This window comes from Antennarius striatus, chromosome 13 (genome assembly GCF_040054535.1).
Source record: "Antennarius striatus isolate MH-2024 chromosome 13, ASM4005453v1, whole genome shotgun sequence".
Taxonomy (NCBI): domain Eukaryota; kingdom Metazoa; phylum Chordata; class Actinopteri; order Lophiiformes; family Antennariidae; genus Antennarius; species Antennarius striatus.
Genome location: NC_090788.1, coordinates 20,608,154 through 20,622,629, shown reverse-complemented (window position 1 = coordinate 20,622,629; position 14,476 = coordinate 20,608,154). Strand labels below are relative to the sequence as shown.

The 14,476-nt window shown below is 38.7% G+C and overlaps 1 protein-coding gene across 1 annotated transcript; it reads left to right on the top strand.

Annotated features, from left to right (window-relative positions):
• The first annotated feature begins 1,247 nt into the window (after nt 1-1,247).
• LOC137606267 (organic cation/carnitine transporter 2-like) lies at nt 1,248-10,442 on the top strand. The gene is made up of 10 exons (XM_068331447.1): nt 1,248-1,655; nt 3,019-3,122; nt 3,198-3,352; nt 4,164-4,335; nt 4,602-4,728; nt 7,417-7,517; nt 7,716-7,930; nt 8,561-8,743; nt 8,903-9,038; nt 9,633-10,442. The coding sequence occupies exons 1-10, from the start codon at nt 1,248-1,250 to the stop codon at nt 9,718-9,720; spliced, it is 1,689 nt and encodes a 562-aa protein (XP_068187548.1). The 3' UTR covers nt 9,721-10,442.
• The last annotated feature ends 4,034 nt before the right edge of the window (nt 10,443-14,476 follow it).

Sequence of the window (14,476 nt, the reverse complement as noted above, 5' to 3'; positions counted from 1 at the left end):
CGTCCCCACCTGTGGCTCCTCAGGCTGATTAGCCTGAGGCTTTTTAATCCAGCTTCTCCAGTTGGTCTGTTCCAGATTGTTTGCTAGCCTTCATGCTCTAAGTTTCTTGAACTTTCAAGACTTTTTTTTTTGTCCTGGATTTTGCTTGTCTGATAAAACTATGAATGAGAACTTGGTGTTCTGCATATGTGTCCTCACTACACACATGACAGACAGATAAAAAAAATCTTTATTACAGACTCAAGGTCCAGATTAAAAAGTAAATCAACAAATGTCATAAAACACTAAAATAAATGTATGATAAAACTTGACGATAAAAGAAAATATGAACCACTATATTTAAATATATTCATGTACATGTTATCACAATACACACAAACATCGGCACATATATACATACCCATGTAAACCTAACATATAAAACACTACATCAATGCCTTCACAGCCGTGATTGGTAAAACTTCATTCTCAGATTCATATAAGATAAGATAATCCTTTATTGTACCACAGTGGGGACATTTGTGAGCATCTAAAGGAGATTTCTTATCAATGATTTAAATACACCTGCTGACACAAACATTTCAATGGCTCTCACAGTGCAAGTTTTTTTTCAGTAATATTCTCATGGCATAATTAAATGCATATTGAATTCTCTGCAAACTTACTTTTCTGTCATGTGATCACAGATGTGCTGTCTATAATGGAAAACAATACAGGGACACCTTTACCCAGCTAAACACATACTAAACTTGTGTAGTAGAGTGTTTGCTCATGCATACATTTGCCAGTATTGTCTATATCATCATCATTTGACCTTCCAAAACACACCAAGGTCATTACCAGACAAGTGGAGTCTAGAAATTTTTTTGGGGGGGGGGTATAACATTTTAAAGCTTTCAAACCGCTACTGTTTAACAGACATTGTTGCAGCTACTTCCTCACTGTTGAAATCTTTTTTTTTTCATGCATGTACAATTTCTGCTTTATGACAGTTGCAATAATTCATTACAATTGTAAATGATTCACTCACATTTCAAGAAATTAAGCCAAGCTCAAGCGGTGTTATACAATGTTCAGCTTTTTTTTTCTCTCCTGATGTAACCACCCACTAGATGTGACGCTGTTAAGTAAAACTTGAGCTCAGCTCTGAGCAAGTGCAGATCACTCTCCCTCTTGTGCCCATGACAGCACTGACTCACGCCTTTTTTTCTAAACTCTTTTATAACTACTAAGGAGCTTTCAAGGTAATGACTGACCTAAAAATTAGAGACTATGACAGCATTACATCTTTTCTTGGATCTTGGGGACCCTTTCAAAGAAGGATCTTTTTGGCACTGGCCATCAGCATCTTACCAAATGGATTTATTGGTAACTATATAGTATTTGTGGGGGATACTCCACCTCACGAGTGCTACATCCCTGAAAACATCAACATCAGTGAGATGTGGAGAGATGTGACAATCCCACTGCAAACCGTTGATGGTATTTCAAAGCGCAGCTCATGCTCAAGACTTAACCTGGAAATGGTCAGCAACTATTCCCAAAATGAACTCATCCCAAACGTTGATGTGAACGTGAGTGAAATTCCTTTGGAGAGTTGTGTTGACGGGTGGATTTACAGCAAGCAAACATACCAGTCAACCATTGTGACAGAGGTGAGTGATAACTCATTGAAGGGTCTACAATCAATAATCCTAATCAGTCTGCCGTCATTTTACATCATCAAATCCAAAGAATTCCTGTCAGGGCTCCTCCCTGTGAGTAACGTAACTAAAGCTCGAAAGTTAGGCAACCAGGATTTGTCTGTCCTTCTGTCGACCTTCACTGCAGCAGATGGAGCAAATATGAGTCCTTTAATGATCCCTGTAGGTAATTTACTTTTTTTGGAGCTGATTAATAGAGATCTTGTCCAGAAATTACTAATACCTTTTTTTTATAATCTAAGATAAGATCAGATAAGATAAGATTTACTTTATTTATCCCAATCTGGGAAATGTAAAGAAATTAGGAAATTTAAAAATGTTTAAATATAAAGGGTGATGGCACAGTGGTGCAGTGGGTAGCGCTGTCACCGCACAGCAACATGGTTCCGGGTTTGAGTCCCGCTCTGTGCGGAGTTTGCATGTTCTCCCCGTTCTGCGTGGGTTCTCTCCGGGTTCTCCGGCTTCCATTGGGTGTATGTGTGTGTGTGTGTGTGCATGTTTGCCTGCGTCTCTGTGTCGCTCTGTGGTGCACTTATTACCATAAATAATAAGATAAATAGTTTGTCACTTTATTGTGGAATTTTGCTGTTGCGGGTTGGTTCCCAGAACGCATTAACAGGGAGGAACGAGGTATTACTGTACAAGCCAGTGTTTTTGGTAACAACCAACTCTGTTAGTTTGTGGGCTCTGAATCTTGGAGCCTATCCCATCTGGCTGTGGCTGACAGGTGGGGTCACCCCGGACAAGTTGCCAGTCCATCAAAAGCAATAAAAAAACCAAACCTGAATTGCCATGTTGTGTCCGTTTTAAACAATCAGCTCCACCCTTTTGCTAGTAAAAGCAAACATTTTTGGAAAATTTTCTAGTTTGGTTATTTAATGTTCCTTTTTTTAGCAGACCAGATGGAGAGTTCCAGATGTGTCATTTTTTAACCACACACAAAATACAATGGGAGGGAAAGTCAGTGTCACCAATTATATTGGTTATATATTACTCTCTCTCTCTCTCTCTCTCTCTCTCTCTCTCTCTCTCTCTCTCTCTCTCTCTCTCTCTCTCTCTACATATATATATATATATATATATATATATATATATATATATATATATATATATATATATATATATATATAAAATATAACTGGGTTATATCGTCAAAGTGGGGGCTGACCATGTTGCTGCCTCCATTCTCTTAAAAACAGTCACCAAATAATAATTTTGTTGCCTCTTCAGGGGTCCACATGACATAGACTTCAATAATATTTTCAATTATTTGTGGCTACAACTGGACTGATGAGGAAATGTGTTAATTTTGCAGTGGGACCTCGTATGCAAGAACGGGTACAAAGCTCCACTGACCACCTCTATGCATTACGTCGGTGTCTTTGTGGGGGCGTTTGTCTCAGGCCAGGTGTCTGACAGGTGGGTACTGAATGCATCTTCGTCTGAAATGTCCAACAAACAGAAATCATGTCATAAGTTCTGTTTCTTCTGCAGGTTCGGAAGGAGGCCAGCACTCTTCCTCATGATGTTACTTCAGACTGTGGCGATCACAGCACAGATCTTCTCCCCCAGCTGGGAGGTCTTCACCGTCACCCACTTCTTCGCTGGAGCAGGGGGCTTCTCAAACTATATCATCGCATTTGTGTTAGGTACGTTTTCCAGTACTATAGCATAGGATTTTCAGGATTTTCAGTGTTATTCTGGGTGTAATGTCACACAAACGTTCTGTGTCACCGCTAAAATAATGAAGGTCTTCACAGCCTCAGGTGCAATGCTGACATCTGATCCTGATTTCAAAGATACAGTTGCTTTTTAAATTCTCTACAATGAGAAGTGAACTTTCCTAATACAGTAGTATCTTGTCATACGAACTATTTGACGCATGAGTTTTTAGAGACCGTATTTTTCACAAATTTCCCCACTGTGGGACAACTCGTATCTTTTCGTTTGATACATGAGGAAAAACCTGAGATACGAGTTTTCCTCCAGGACACTCACTAGTTGGTGGATGGATACATCATCTGAGACCGGATCTCGTTTATTAACAGGTGTTGGCGGATGGATACAACATCAGTGAGATCGGATTTCGTTCTCGTTGGTGGAGTAAAAATGTAGTTCGTGTGTTCTTCTGATTTTTGCATTTCTTTTCACTCTTTATCATTGTTTCCATAACTTATATGTAATTAATTTTACACAGGTAAAGACTTCATGTCTATTGGTTGATAAAAAAAATATTATTTTTTTTCATAATTTAGCGAGTTTGGGACTTTTTCACAAGACTGGAACAGATTCAAAATTTCAAATTAATCAAAATTTGATTTCAGTTATTTTAAATGGATAAATGTTATTTGACGTGGAGCTCAGTCACCAAACGGATTAAACTCCTATCTCATCTGTCTAGCAATGTGTCTGTCTAATGTTCATTTTGATCAGTTCTCCATTGATTTTCTACACCAACAGGTACAGAAATCCTTGATCCAAAAGTCAGAGTGATCTTCTGTTCCCTTGGAGTCTTCCTGTGTTCTGCTTTGGGCTACATGATCATGCCCGCTGTGGGTTTCTTCCTCCGTGATTGGCGGCTGCTGGTGGCGTCAATGGCGGCCTCCGGCTTCATTTACATCCCTCTGTGGTGGTGAGAACTTTTAATGTCTGCACACTGACCAATCAAAAAGAAGCAATGACGTCTCGCTTGAAAATAAATTTAATAATAAACTGGTGACAACCTTCAGTTGAGGTCTGGACAACTACCTAGATAATATCTTTATTGAATACTGTCTTATAATAATTAGTGTTTGTCAGTCGTAAACAGTAAAATAATGTTACGGTCATAGCTGAGCATTCTGATTCTTCCTTACGGTCTCTTAAAAATAAAAGTGGCGTGGTGTTTCAACTGTCCAGGTTGCTTCCAGAATCTCCTCGCTGGCTCTTCTATCAGGGAAGGGTGGAGGAGGCTGAAGTCATATTAAGAAAAGCTGCCAAGACAAATAAAATCGAGTCTCCACAGGACATTTTTACACCAGCTGAAGTAAGTTTATCTGATGATTTTTGATGGATTAACATCTGTAAAGTACTCGTAAAACAAAAGAAAATTTGTGATTTTGGAGATTGTTACTGTGTTGTCATCATTTAATTTGTCAACGAATATTTTACCATCAAGAAGTCTACGTCCCTCTTAAACGGTGTCACGTCTGATCGGAACACGCATTTGTTTGGACACAACTTCAAGCTGGTGAGCCAAAGAATGTTTCTCTTGGCTCACGCCAAAGAAGCATTCTTTGGCGTGACCTTTGTACCATTCATGAACCATTGACCTGTGAACAAGTTCCACATAACAAGTGATGCCAGAGAGAGGTTTTAAAGTGGATATGGCAAAAGGATTCCGAGGTCTGCCACACTGTTTGCACTGATTTTGAAAAAAGCATGTGATGCCCTGGAACCTGTAGAGGATTACAACGTTCAGTGATGAACACGATCTGCCGTCAGCACCTGTTTTGATGTAGGCAGCGTAGTTGTGTAGCAGTAATCCCATATCTCCATAATCTGGCTCCATGCTCATTTAAATTGGCCACATATCTTGTCTCTGCAGATTTAAATCATCGTCCCACAAACATATGTTACTTAAAACTGTGGCGTCATTTAAATGGGACATGAACAGTCTTTCTAATGGCACCAGAGTTAGAACAGTGTAGTTTAATTCACGTTGCACAAAGAGGTTTGGAACTTTGCGAACAGCCTTCATGTTTTTCCCACAGGGCATCCTGTTAAAGCCCCTCTGCTCGTGTCAGACTGGCTTCAGTATTTTTAGTCCTCTGTGTCCCATTTGTAAAAACCAGAGCAACAGAAAATCCCTCTGTGAGTTTTGTTCCCTGACTTGTTTTTACAGCACATTTTCACACGCCGACTTGCTACACGTTGCATTGACCGATCCCTATGTTGTCCTGGATTCATTTCTTTAATGGTTTGTTCCCATGTTTTCACCAGGCGTCATAAATCCTTCACTGATTTATTACACTTTTTTTTATTTTCGAAATTTGATTGCGAAAAAGCAGCATGTCATGGGTTTTTCTTGAAATGCACGATGCATTTGATAAATATGATGTGACATATAAAATATAAGTTTTCCTAGGGGGAAAAATGTGCACGGATACCTCGTGATGGATTGAATTTGTAAATATAACAGATTACTGTAAACATCGAATTCATTCCAAACGACTGCTGAGAAAAGCATGAATGCAATGCGAAGAAGTTAAAGGACGTCGTCGCTCCTGCCAAGGCGAGGAACCCGATGAACCCACAGCTGCTCCAGCTGCCCATCCATCCAGTATTAGCATAATTACAAGCCCTTTGTATGTGTGTGTGTGTGTGTGTGTGTGTGTGTGTGTGTGTGTGTGTCTGTGTGTGTGTGTGTGTGTGTGTGTGTGTCTGTGTGCGTGCATGTGCAAGCTCCAGCCTGTATTTGTGTGAAAATATGTCCGAGTGATAAAAGAATTTTCCCTCAAGGGATTGACAAAGTCACGTTCTACAGTATTTATTAGGGCGGTAGTAGACGGTCTAGTAACAGGAGTAAGACTAGTAACAGTATACTGTACTACAAATAGTAAAGGCTGTAGTAGAATTACTGCCACAGAGACATTAGTTCAACAACTAAAGCTTGGATAGTACAGCCCAAGTTAAGACTGGAAATATTTTCTTCAGTACAGTACTGAAGATGAAAGGAATAGTTAAACGGTTACAGAAGAGGAATTGTAAAATTAAAATACTGTAGTTACACAACAGTTAACAGTTAAAAGAGTTATAGCAGGAGTAGTTCCTGTTGTATAGTTGTAACAGCCAACGCATGACTCAGTATCAAACAGATGAACTGAATTCTGTTTCAATTAAAACATTTAAAAAAAAATTAAAGCACCCTGACAACCACCTAAATGCAGTGGTGTTCCATTCATGTTAAAGTTAAAAATGACAGATGAATCTGTTTAAATGTGGCGTCCCCCAGACTATGGGATGAAAGTTAACAAATGGAGCAGATGAAGGGTGATCTTCATAGTAGGAAGTGAAGTTATGACAAACGATAAGTAATACTACTTATTTAGGTACACTTTTTTGCAATTTCCTGTTTCTATTTAAAAAAGAATTTGGTAAATTGTGGGGGTGGGGACAAGTTGTTTCTTGGTATGTAGAGTTTTTTTCTGTCACCTGTTCATTCTGAAAATGAATATATATTGTATATACCCCAGCATTAGAACCATAGATGCAATACACACCCATTTTTAAAAATGGCAAGAAATTTTATATAAATCTAAGATCTAATCATCGAAAAAAATGTAAAAGATGTCAAAAGTTGAAAAATATTTTTACCGATCCAAGTCTGGTAAATAATAAAGTTTGTTTTGTTTTGTTTTTCAATCTTATATACTCATTTGAAAGCAAAAAAGGCAATTTTTTAAATTAATAATAATATAATAATTTAAATATAGTAAGTTTTTACATTTTTTACTTTAAATTTCTTAAGCAATGAAGAAAGGCTGACTGCTATCTGCAGCCCAGAGCGTGAGGACAGGGATTTAATTTAAAGTGAAGTGGATGTGAAGGAATGTAGACTTCTCCAATCATTTTGACCTGACCTCGACGGCTCCATTCTGTGAGTTTGGGGTGTTTTGTGTCTGCAAAGATTCAGGATTTGATACTTCATGTTTAACTGTCCCCTTTTTCTCAGATTGAAGATGTGCTGAAGATGAAGGACAAGAAATACAACATTTCCATCCTCTTTAGCAACTTCAACGTGTTCTCTACCACAATAGTGTGTTCCCTTCTGTGGTACGTCTGCAGTTCCTTCAAAAATCCCATCAAAGCTAAGAGATTAAAAAATACGCACAACCTTGTGTCCCACATGAGACAGAACTCCTGATCAAATTAAATATAAATGGATTACATCTGGAGACACGATTAAACTGCACACAAATGTGTAGATTTTTCTTTCCCGTGTTTTTACTTTGTATTTTCATGTCTCTTCAGGATCATCATCGTCATCAGTTACTACGGTTTAATCCTCAATACTTCCAACCTGCACGGCAGCCCTTACATTAACTCCTTCCTGTCTGCCGTGGCCGAAGTCCCAGCTTACATCATCGCCATGTTGCTGCTCCAGAACTGTTCCAGACACTTCTGTCAGTCTTCTACTCTTTTCATTGGAGGAGTTATGATCCTCTGTGTGAATCTCATCCCAATAGGTAATGTCCAATGCTTTCAACTCCTGGGAGAATTTTCAGCACACAAAGTAGAAGAGTTTAAATTCACATCATGATCAGGGTGCTATTTGTTAGGGGGACACTTGTTGCATTCTTGTCTCCAATGATGCAACAAATCTGCAGCAGCTGTGTAAAGCTTTATTTATGATAAACGGTTCTGTCGCTTGAACGCAAACATCAGTATGCAAACATGGTCTAAATACTTGTCTCGGTTCCATGACTACCTTTATAAAGGGGCCACAGAATACATTACTGCTAAATTAAAACTCCTAAGCCCCCAAGTTAAAATATTGTCAGATCATTGCCGTTTGTCAGCGAGATGGAAACCCCAGAATAAGGAATTTGTGATTGGTTGAAGAGATGATGCCCTCAGAGAACGATGGATGTCCAAATCTTTGGAGCTGAACGTGTCATTGATAATAATGGATTAGATTTATATAAATATACAGTATGTTTATATTTAAATAGATTTATATAGATTTATATTCTGGACACTCAAAGACGCGTTACAGTGAATCCATCATGGTGATGGTAAACTACGTAGCTGGCCTGGGGGCAGACTTTAGTAACTATTATTTCACTATTAACTATATTATTCTCTGTTTTTCTTAGATGCACCAGAAGTGGCTGTGTTTCTTGAGATGTTGGGAAAATTTGGCGTCACTGCATCTTTTTGTGTGGTGTACGCCGTTTCTTCAGAGGCCTTCCCAACTGTTATCAGAAACACAGCGATGGGATGCTGCTCAATGGCGGCTCGTATCGGGAGCATCTTTTCCCCCTTCCTTATTTTTCTTGGTAAGATTTATTTAGTTTTCTATTTTGAGAATTTAACCAGAGACAATGTAGAGTATGTATATGTACTAGCTGAGTAAATGCAGACTCCAAGTGTTCTTTACATGATATATTGTAGTGTAATTGTTGCACAATTACCTGTGTTTTCCTTTTTTTGTGTAGGACAATACTACAAGGCACTTCCATACATATTGATTGGTAGTTTAGCCATTTTTGGTGCAGCTTTATGTCTGTTGCTGCCAGAAACATATCAGAAGGTTTTACCAGAGACCATACCACAAATGCAGCTGATGTGTGGGTGAGTGTGTACATGACACGGACACGTATGTTTATTGTTTCTTACCAGGAGCACAGATATAGTCACAGTAATGTTCGAAGCTTTCTTCTTTTATGTCAAATACTAACATTGTGTATTTTACACATTATTTGAATCTTGTTTCAATCTTGTTCTTCCTGCTAGAGCGCCCCCTGGAGGCCATTAGCCCCTAAAATTCTAAAGATGAGCAGCATCGTTGTTTAAAGCGTGTGATAAAAATAGAGGCTGACATTCTGGAATTTATGGTATTTTTGATGACGCTGTGGTTTAAAAAGAGCAGATATTTAAATGAAAAAGAACCACATTATTACTTTTTCAGCTGTTTTCAGCTGTCAGATGTTTGTTATACAGTTAACTTGTTCTGTCACTGCGACAAATCTTTTAATCCAGGTGTATCATCCAACCACAGTCAGACTGCTGAACCTGCACATCAGTGCACCAGCTACTGAATGTACACTGCAGACATTAGACCCGTTTAAATGGGCCACTGGTGCCCTTTAAAAGAATCTGATGACAAATCCTTTTTTTGATGTTTGTGTTTTTAAACTGTTGTTAAATGCATTTTCTATCTCACAGTTCCTGCAGGAGGAGAGGAAATAAAGAAAAGGAAGCAGAAAACGAAGAGAACGCCGCTGGTTATCAGTGCCAAGAATCCAGGATGTAGTCAGCTGTGCTCTTTGTGTGTTGCCTCAGTGTCTTGTGGGGCAATCTATTCAAGAAATAGATCTAAAAACTACCCAAAAACGGAAAACTCAAAATCTTTTCACAACTATTTTTACATATCTAGTTTGCAGACAAATGAAAGATTGTATTTTTATTATTATATTTCTACTCCAAGTAGAACCTGATATAAGTTGAAATCCATATTGGATGTGTTGAAAATGTACAACGGCTCCCTGGCAGACAAACCCATCTCACACACACACACACACACACACACACACACACACACACACACACACACACACACACACACGCACACACACACACACACACACACACACACACACACACACACACACACACACACACACACACACATCTCATTAGAAATACAAAATACTGGCAGCTGCTTCACTCGGGCAAAAGATAACACCTCATCTCGTAAGGAACAAGTCCATCTGATTTCGGAGTGCAAAGGCTCATGGGACTGTTAATTGTAAAAAGTGATGTTTTGGCGATGTTACATTTTTAGTTTGGTATGAAGGTTTCTAGATTTGTGTTTCTGGAACAGTGTTGAGTCTGAGCCCAGAGATTTGTTCCTAGCTTTCAGTCACAACAACTTGTGATTTCTATGGAAGCACAATAAGAGAGTTCCATTTTATTTCATCCGTCTACTTCATCCGTCATGTCTACTTTCTACCTGTATACAGAATTTAGGATCATTCCATTCAGTCTGTCCAATAAACGTTGTGATTTTCTGAAATCTTTGTCTTGCGGTATCTCTGGAACCAACAAACACGCTGTCAGGGTATCTGAGGTCCGGTGACATCTTTTATTCTAGGCCCTGACAGCGGTTACATTTTACTTGTTTCTGTTACAAGAAATGATGATGCACTGAAGTTAGTTAGAATATCGAACGCTCATTTCATGAAAACTCAAAAATCTTAAACAGAGACAATCAAAAACAGGGTGGAGCAGCAGGAGTGCTGCAGAAAGTCAAGGTCCTGTGAGGACAGTTGAAAAACAGACACACCAAAACCACCTCAAACAGAACACAGCAAACCTTGAAGGCACACCTTTAAAATCAGGAGCTTTTGTGATTCAAACATGAGTTTTGCACAACAACAATCACACGAGATCTTTAAGAGATAAGTACAAGACAAAACAGACTGAAGGGGGAAAAATATCCCTGATGCATCCTCAGTTGTTATGATCCGGCTCGTAGGCCACAAGAAATGGTGATGCACTCACGTTAGTTAGAATAATAAACACTTATTTCAGGGGGGTCAAACTAATTTTCACTGAGGGCCACATCAAAATAATGTCTGTCATTAAAGGACCAGATGTAACTAATAATTGTAACTAATTGTAACTCAGTGTAATGTAACATAAATGTAACTACTCCTTAATGTTAATAACTATAAATGTATTACTTATTCAAGTTACAAAAATCAGTTGCACAGAAAAAATGTTTGTTTGTTGCTTTGTTGTAAAAAAAAACCCAACAAAACTCCATCAATCAATGATCAAACTATCAATAAATAAATAAAAATAACCTCAAACACAAGTTAGGACATTAACTTTGTTCAAAACGTTTTTATCAGTGTTAAAATGGACTGAATTACTGCATTGTGGGAAGTGTAGTTTTTGTTCAAAGTGCACTTTTGGCCTTTTTATTTTAAGACACAAAATTTTTATACTCTTGCGGGCCACATGAAAACATGTGGAGGGCCACATTTGGCCCCCGGGCCTTGAGTTTGACACATGTGACTTATTTTGTGAAAAATCAAAAATCTTAAACCATAAAAACAGCTCTGGACGTAACACTTTAATTTATTTTCATTTTTGTCGTCCTTTATAAACGCTGTGAACTGAAGAAGCTGATCTGGTGTCAAACTGGTTTCACATGAAGCCTGAAGTAAAAGTGAAAGTGGAGCCTTCAGTCTGACGCAGAAGAGCTGCGGCGGATTCCTCCTCTGCTCATCCAGCGTTCGTTGCTTCCATCTGTGGTTGGATTTTATTCTCTGAACGCAGACACCGAATGGGATAGAATGATGTCATTTAAGGTGAGTTTTTAAAACACGTTAAACAGCTCAGATGGTTGTTGGTTCAAATCCCAGCCTGATACGTCAAAGTATACTGGGGCCAGATGCTGAAGTTGCTCCCAGTGGCTGTGTGTGTGTGTGTGTGTGTGTGTGTGTGTGTGTGTGTGTGTGTGTGTGTGTGTGTGTGTGTGTGTGTGTGTGTGAGAGAGAGAGAGAGAGAGAGAGAGAGAGAGAGAGAGAGAGATAGAGAGAGAGAGACGAGTCCAGAAGTCTAGTGCTTGTTGTATTTTCCATGGCACTACCTTAAAATGGACACTAGGTGGCAGTATTAGTCCATATCTAGACAAATGTGTCACGTTTGCCCAGTGGGTCAGACTCTGGTGGTGGGTAAAACGTATTGTAGTAGTTTTATACGTATTTTATACAATTTATAGTATGACTAAAATGCAAAGAGTAAAATCGAAGAAGAGGTGCAGCACTTCCCTCTTTTGCTCAAAATAGGAAATTCCAATAAAAGTTTGACAACTTCCCAGAGAGGGACGCTGATGGTCACATGCACACAATGAAATATTTAGAAAAAATTTTGCTGCAAGACTAAAATGTGCATTGATTTCATAAAAAGTTGACCCTCCGTTCTCTGGTGTTAAACGATGATAGTACATGCAGACAAAAAGCAAAGAAAATGTCTTTATGTGTTTAAGTGAGCCACAAAATAAAAAAGCATTTCTGTGCAGAGGTCAAAGGTACGTGCAGCGTCTCGCCAGAAGAGAGGTAGACGTTGTTCTAAATGCTGCGCTGTCTCACAGGTCCTTGACAGCTTACAGATAACAGAGCAGATGTCCTCCCTTTGGTATGCAGCTGCACAGTTTACATGGGCCATTAATTACCTGCATTGATTGATTACATGCAGTGAAAGATACTGGAAGGTCAAGTTATATCTCAAAGCATAAAACTTTCTGAATAGATTGTAAATATCTCTAACATAGAGGAGAGTAGGTCAGGGTCAAAGCCCGATGGTATCAGAACAGTGGCTTCATACACTGTTTTATGTGAAAAGATCATAAAACACAGCAACATTTCCTTTATGTAAACAGATTAGGATTGACTCTTCATGTTGTTTTTAAGCATGTTTGGATTATGTGCAAAATCAAGCCTTTGTGATGCGTTCACTTTTGATTAAAATCATGAATAAAATCAAAAATAATCAATAAATCAGTGGGCATTCGATCAATAGGGAGAGCAGTGGGTGGCGCTGTCGCCTCACAGCAAGAAGGTTGTGGGTTTGATTCCTTCCTGTGTGGAGTTTGTAATTTATCCCCACTTCCAAAAGCATGCAGCTTAGGTGAATTATTACTCCGAATTGACTGTAGGTGTGTGTTTGTGTGCGTGAACGAGTGTTTGTCCACTTGTGGCCCCGTGATGCCCTTAGCCACCTGGGACGGAAAAAACGTGGCTGAAGATCAGACGACTCGCAATCTTTTCATCTTCAAGAAGATGAATGAATGAAAATATGTGACGGATTAAGGTTTTACCTGTTATTCTTTTCATGTACAAAAGCATTCAGTTCATGCGGAACAAAAGGCTAAATTAGGAAACGTCTGGAACGCCCCCAGGTGACTTGTTTACAGGGAGTGGTAGAAATTTCATTTCCCACAACAAAGCAACGTTTCTCAGAAATGTTTAGCAGCCCTTTGTGGGCAGCAGCCCCACCTTGTGGTCAACAGGTGGAGCTGCATGTTGTGACTTCTGTTAAATCACGTGATTTATTAGAAATAGAGACTCCAGACCAGGTTGCAGAACAACTCGCCACTTTCATGAGTCAGCCGTTTCCTTTTTAAAGCATGAATTCTTTGAGTTTTATTTATTTTGGGGGCAATAGAACAAATAAAGCCTCTGTGACGGGGTATAAAACACAGGAGTCCATCTCTCAGGACTTTTTGTTTCACCCTGCATGAAGAGGGACTGAAGTGTTTTCTAAAGCCAGATGACCTTTACGAGCTTTACCTTTATTTATTTAATAAGATTTTTAAAAGTTAGCAGGTAAGATTAGAAAACAGTGTTAAAATAAATAATGTGAAGTTTGAACATAGAATGTTCCTATTTTATTGGAGGTTTTATGATGTCCAATGTTTTAATCATTGACCACATGTTGCATGAAGAATATCAGTGAACTGATGACATCATTAAAATCCAACCAGAGACCAAGGGTCATTGGTTTTATGTGGGCCTTATAGATAAACATTACAGTCCTGTCAGTACATTCCACTCATTAAAACCCCACTACAGTGGGTCACCCATGCATTGTCAAATTATTACTTTACACAAAGGACAAAAAAAGTCATGGCACTCTCAGAGAAACTCCAGAAAGTAGATGCTAGCCGCCTGATGCTATCTTTGGTGTTCCTGGTTTGTGACTGTAGGGCAAATGTGTCATTCATTTTCACTGAGGGCCACATCGGCATAACCACTGTCCTCAAAGGGCCAGATGTAACTAACAAATGTAACTAAATGTAACTCAATGTAATGGAAAATAAATGCAACTACTCATTAATGTTAAATCACTGAATTTAGTACTTATTCAAGTTACAAACATTATTCAAGTTACAAACATTATAGTTGCTTGCTTCTCTGTTTTAACATAAATCCTTTTAATTTGTCAGGTTATTAACTCCATCAATCAAGGATCAAACTATCAATGAATAAAGAAAAATA

Bases quoted from the DNA above. Each gene is read 5' to 3' on its own strand.
- LOC137606267 (XM_068331447.1), top strand. From the start codon at position 1,248: ATGACTGACCTAAAAATTAGAGACTATGACAGCATTACATCTTTTCTT. The intron at 1,656-3,018 runs GTGAGTGATAAC...TTAATTTTGCAG, and splicing joins AGTCAACCATTGTGACAGAG to TGGGACCTCGTATGCAAGAA. The intron at 8,744-8,902 runs GTAAGATTTATT...TTTTTTGTGTAG, and splicing joins CCCCTTCCTTATTTTTCTTG to GACAATACTACAAGGCACTT.